The following is a 6,000-nucleotide window of genomic DNA, read 5'->3' as shown; positions in this document are numbered from 1 at the left end:
CACTCTTATCTGTCTGTTCCCCAACATGCTTGATCTAACATAAAATAGAGTTGCTACCCCACAACAACATATTAAAACAATTTCCTTTCTGTTGCTTTTGTGGGGTAGTCCCCAGGTCTGATAAAGATTTTTAAAAGGGACACATATTCCTGAAGACCATTGAGGCAAAGATAGCTGCCCATATTCCATGCAGGAGGAGGACCTGGGAACACCTCTGTCAGTTCTCCTTGGAAGAAAGTATTTCCATTTAGTCCTTGAAATTTCAGAAGGCAAGGAGCAGCCTTTCTAAAAGATACCAGGTATCTGTTCCTCTCTTGTCCCCAAGTGGTGGGTTTTTTTTCATAATTTCTTACAGTTTCAGGAGTTGTGTGGCCAACAGTGGGAAGCTGGATAAGTCTGAACCTACACCAGAGATCCCTTCATTGTGCTTGAAGAAAATTCTTCTGAGCTCTAAAACCTAGGAAAGAAATTTAACAATAGCTTAACCTGCCAGCTAAAGGCAGAATCAAGTAAAAGGCAAACTCCCAGCTCCAAGTCTTAATTACAGTGCTATGAGCTGTAATTCAAGTCTCCTGAAGACCCTGCTGGAAGCACTGTGGGATTGCTTTCCTACCTAGATGGCAGAGGGATCTAAGAATAAAAAAGTTAACAATCTGCCATATATCAAAAGCCTCAGTCATATAAAAGGGATATTGGCACTCTGACTTTTTCTCATTACAAAAAAAAAAAATCAGTAAGAATCACCTGCTAATTAATTTATATTACAGCTGGCTGTGTTAGGCTTCCAGAAAAGACCAAGCTTTTGGGGGCTTTTTTCCACTCTCTTCATTTACAAATTAAGCAGACACTAATGGAGCTGCAACACACAACCTGACAACATCCTGTCCCATCCTGTCGGTCAGTTCTAAGAAAAACTTTACCTCCAACACATGGCTAAAAGCCTACTACCATTTTTCTATCATTTGTGGGAAGTTTCTTTTGGGTGGTCTCAACTTGTAACTCCCTACCTCCCCATTTAAAATTCTAAGTGGAGCAGTCATTGTCACTTTCTGACCTAAAGTGGTCCCTGGAGCCAGTAAAACATTACATGGTGACCTACATAGAAAACCTGCGGAGCCAGCACAAGGGCACAGCTGAATGCTTTGAGATACCTGTGTCAGTTCTTGTAAAGGAATTCTTGGTGTTACCACTTCACATGGAGTTAGTGTTTTGCAGAAGCAAAGGTGCACACATCATGCAAAACTGGGAACAATCTCTGTGGTGAATTATTATTCAGCTTGGCTTACCTTAACTGAAAATCCTTGCTTCATGACCTGCTGGCACCTACACAGAAAAAGAATATAGGGTAAGACCTCATTCAGCCATCCCTTTTCAGAATCAGGTATGCTTAAGATCATAGGGAAGAGCAGACCTCTGTTGACAGTTAAAAAAACTAAAATGAACCTTCAGTGAACCTTTTCACTTTTCGACAGGCACACAACTTGAAAGGAATGCTAGTGCAGGCTATTCTTTTCTGATGAAGTTATTTGTGTGACGCTCCTTTTCCGGTTGTCAACTTCTCATGTGTCAGAGGCAGTACCATATATAGAGGAAGCACGGGCTGTACATTTGTGTGGGATATGGGTAGCCCTCTTTGCTTTAATGCTTTTCAAGAATGTGTATTTCTTTTTAGAATATTCATCAGACTCGGGGAAAATCCCAAACTATTTGTCAGTGCCTTCAACAAGGTGTTTGTACTGAAATATTCCTTTTCTCTGTAATCCTAGTTTCTATATGAAAATGTTACATGAAACTGAAAAACCCCAAACCCCGAAAACACACACTAAACCCTAAAACCACACACATATTACAAACTGAAAGGAAAATGTTTTATTTGTTATTCTTTTATTGATTTCCAAACTTATCTACTGACCCAGTTTAGACAGTTCTCATTTTACTCTGAGGGGCCACCAGCAGAAATTTTTGTGCACTGGTCAGTCATTCCTACTCTTGGAAATCTTTGGTGAAATCATGCCAGGAAAAGAGGCTACCCATAAAATAAAAATCTTTTATGTAGTACCATAAGTAAATAAAGATGGAGTTTTTTACACCATCTACATGGAATCCTTTCTAAAATCAGTGGGTGTCGGAGAAACACACAGATTTAGTTGCACAGATTTAATATCAAAATGGAGTCCTAGGACTAGCAAGCAGAGAAAAGATGAAAACACTTTTTTTTCTGAATGTTACTCCACTTTGAGTCCTTATTAATTAGTATGGAGAAATACAGCATTTTTCAGATATTTGTCATTAAAAATTGTTACCAAGATTTCTGTAGTGATAGGATCACATGCTCTTTTTCCTGTTACATTAGTAGCTTTTGTAGCCCATGTGTTATATTGATTTTCTCCTGAGAATATATATGGTAGGTTTGGTATGACATTTCATTGCACTGATTTTGAAGATAATGTGTAAATGAATGGACAATGATTTGTTTTGTCAGTGAACTAAGGTTGAATGACTTACTAGTCTTACTAGGATTCAGAGAAGATTTGATATAATGCATTAGGTGATGATTTTCTGGAACACATTTACTGACATTTTCTCACCCATATTCTTTTCTAAAAAGAAAATAATGTTTTCTAAACAGTGATAATTAGATGTTCTGTATCAGCTTAGCATATTTTGTGAAAACAGGCGTTTTTACCATGAGATTCAAAAGTTATCAGTCTAGTAAACCGTAATAGCCAAATGGATCAATTTAATCCAGAAAGATAAATGGTAGCATTCACAGAGTAATTAACATAATATATATATTTAAAAATAGTCATTGAAATAACCACAATTGTCATCATAGAGTTTGCTGCAGAAAAAAGATGAATGAGTGAAATTAATGTGTTTTAAATAAAATAGGGCCAGGGAGTAAATTTGAAAACTGGATTGAAATGCTAGTGAAACACTCACAGGCAGTGAATAGGACAAAGATTTTATATGAAGCTTTTTCTTTTTACTTTGGTTTTGCACATAAAGATCATAGCTCCTCAGCTGATTTTCATTTTATGATCAAAAGCAGCACGTTGTATGACTATCACAGTTATTTTGTCCCCTCAGTTGTAGACATGGTACTAAGTGGTGTTTTTAGCTACCATTAGGGAATTTGCCTTGATAGTTCCAAACCTTTCTAGAACATAGCACGTTCTTCTTTTAAGTGCTGCAACCTTTGAGACACGATAGAGAAACTTCCATTTGAAAAAATTAATCCTGATAAATCCAGACCTCCTTTTTCATTGGGAAAATAGATTTTTATGTTTATTGTACTTCAGGATCACAAGATGGATATTAGTCTAAGAACAGGCTTTGTTAACTACATGAGAAAGTTCCATTGTATAACCAATGGTGCAGAGCCAGGGTAAACTGCACAGGAGAGCTTTTGCTTCAAATTAAATAAAGCCTGAGGACAATACCAGATCATCAGACCCAACCCTTTCACATGCCAGTGAATTACATATTACAGAAATGACCCGCAACATGTCTAAATCTTCCAGTTAAAGCAAGAATGTTAGTCCTTAAAAAGGACTGGCCATGCTGTTGGTAGAGAACAGGAAAGACGAGACCTGAAAGCCTTACAAGATTAGGAATTTACTTGAGATATACCAAGATAACCCCAGAAAAGATACCATATAAAAAGCCAAGAGCAAATGAGTAGATCCATGGATCGTGGCTCTAAAGATTTTGAGAGATATGTATCTCTTGGATGGATTCTTTGGTGTCTGCTACAACATCTGCCACAGAGAAAGTTCTCACTGGTGAACACAACTTCTGCCACTGCATTAACCCAGTTGCCCAAAACTTGTGGAAGCTTAATGTCTCTGACACTATGATTTTCCTGTCATTTCATTAAAATTAGCCAACAACTTTTGAGCTTATTGGAGGCCAAAACCCGACATGACTACATAAACCTTGTTTTCTTAGGAAAGTGGATTAAAACATTTTTAAAGGTGCCTGGCAGTCTGACCTGTGGAAAAAACCCTAGCTCAGGCATTCAGGATCACTGTGAACATATTAGTAGGGCATACAGTCAAGGCATTTGAGAGGGTCCTCTGTACCATCTCCCAGCTTGCTTGCCCTATTCAGCATGCTATCTAAAACTCTAAGTTATCTTGGATGTTTCAGAGAAAGTAAAACAAAAATGCCAGAAACCAAGTTAAGCATGAGAGGAAGAAGGATTGCTTCAGGCACCTGACTAAAGTCCTGACACATAGCAATTAATTGCAGTCATTATTTCAATGTGGAGACAGAAGAGTTTCATCCATGTTCAGGACCTGTGAAGGAGGGGAATGAGCACAGCTACTCAGATCCTCCATACATACCAACGCAAGAAGAACCACCTTATCCTCTTTCCAATATGAGGAATAAACTTGTCTAAGAGATTCCAATAGCCAGCAAGATCGTTATGTCACTCTGCAGCCCCAGGATACTGCTAGGCTCCTGTTGAGATCAAAAAGCCCATCCTTCTCCCTTGCCCTACTGTAACATATCTCATATCGCCATATTCAAAGACATCTCCATATAATAAAACTCTATCCAGCCTTATTGATAGACCTATTGAGAAATAAAGCACATTGCATTCTATAAGATTCACACAGCTTGCCTTCTGCCTAATCTATGTAGCCCATTGTTTGAACCCTCCTTTCTATTAATTTCCATTTTATACAGACACCAGAACTGAGCACTGTATTTTAGCGGGCAGTGTATGCTGTGCATACAGGCAGTGCACTTCCATTGTTTCTACCTAAATATTTCTCATGTGTTCATTCCAGGATGGCAACTGATCTTTTTCCAGAGCATTGCACTGAAAGCAAATGTTGAGGTAATTACCTACAATGTATTAAAGAAAAAAACCAAAGCAAAACCAAAAAACAAACCAAGTGTTTCCACACACCTTTTTGCACAGTTTATCACTGCGGGTTTATAAGGTGATTCAAGTAACTCATGTAGCACTTTCTTGTTTAGACAAGCCCTTCTCAAGCCCATGCCTTCAGAACAATACAAGTCACAATGAGCAAATAACAAACCAAAGCAAGATTCAAACCTGCACAAAGCACGCCTGCCAGCATCAATCCATTCATTATTACCAGGTGCCCCTCCCAGCCAACATACCTGATTTTCAGTTATGGAATACCCTCATCTTTACAGTACTTACCAGAGTCAAAATCCCACTGCACTGGAGAATCTGAACTTTATTCTGCTATGCGTTATACTGAAATCACTCTGTTTCTAGGAAATTGTGTTAAACATTTCATATTTATACCTGAAAAGTTTGTACTATTTTCTTAACTTGCATTCCTCTGGTTTGGAATCTATCCCAACTACTTATATACCATTCATTATGTCAGCATTTGAGAGTTCCCCCGCCCCAAGAACTTTCACCTTAAAATCCCTCTGAGAGTAACAGAAGAGACATGCCAATGGGAACGCTGGCACTAAGCTTGCAAACAGGAACAAAGAATTTGAAGCTAACACACAAGGTAGGGCCACAGTGGCAGGACATAGCAACAGAGGCAAGAAAACAAGAAAATCAAGGCACAGTCTGTATGGCAGCGCTCCAGGTGTGTGAGCTGAGGAGTTGTGTATGGAGGGTAATACTGCTCTGCTGCAGATTTCTTATAGCTTTGGAGGCAAGACATGGGAAAAGATTGTTCCTTTCAGCTCAGAGCAACACTGAATACTTTAATTGTCTGAGCTGTAAAACAGTCCTTTTGTCAAAGCCACTTCTCACTAATTACTTGCCTGCCAAAAATACGTTGCTCGTTCCATTCTTTGTCAGATGTAATTGATGCAAATTCAGTTTTATACCAAAGTATTTGTTGTATATATTTTGTGACATCTCAGTTTGACAGCATGCTATTAAATGACAAGTGCTGTGGTGTAAAAGGAATAGTTATAATACGTATTCATAACTTTTGTATAAACTTATATCTGATGCCTTATGTTTTAGAGGACATGAAAGTCATCTTTCAC

General features: G+C 38.3%; 1 protein-coding gene across 5 annotated transcripts in view; it reads right to left on the bottom strand.

The window, feature by feature from the left end:
- Positions 1–333: 333 nt before the first annotated feature.
- The window catches only part of INPP4B (inositol polyphosphate-4-phosphatase type II B), a 370,055-nt gene continuing 364,388 nt past the window's right edge, over positions 334–6,000 (bottom strand). For all 5 annotated transcript variants that reach the window (XM_075501000.1, XM_075501001.1, XM_075501002.1 and 2 more), the window contains 2 exons: positions 1,287–1,323; positions 334–457 (listed from right to left, as the gene is read on the bottom strand). In XM_075501000.1, coding sequence (XP_075357115.1) covers positions 350–457; positions 1,287–1,323 — 145 coding nt within the window. In that variant the 3' untranslated portion in view covers positions 334–349. The remainder of the gene's footprint in view (positions 458–1,286; positions 1,324–6,000) is intronic.

Source organism: Mycteria americana, chromosome 4 (assembly GCF_035582795.1).
Source record: "Mycteria americana isolate JAX WOST 10 ecotype Jacksonville Zoo and Gardens chromosome 4, USCA_MyAme_1.0, whole genome shotgun sequence".
Classification (NCBI taxonomy): domain Eukaryota; kingdom Metazoa; phylum Chordata; class Aves; order Ciconiiformes; family Ciconiidae; genus Mycteria; species Mycteria americana.
This window is presented reverse-complemented; position numbering and strand designations above follow the sequence as displayed.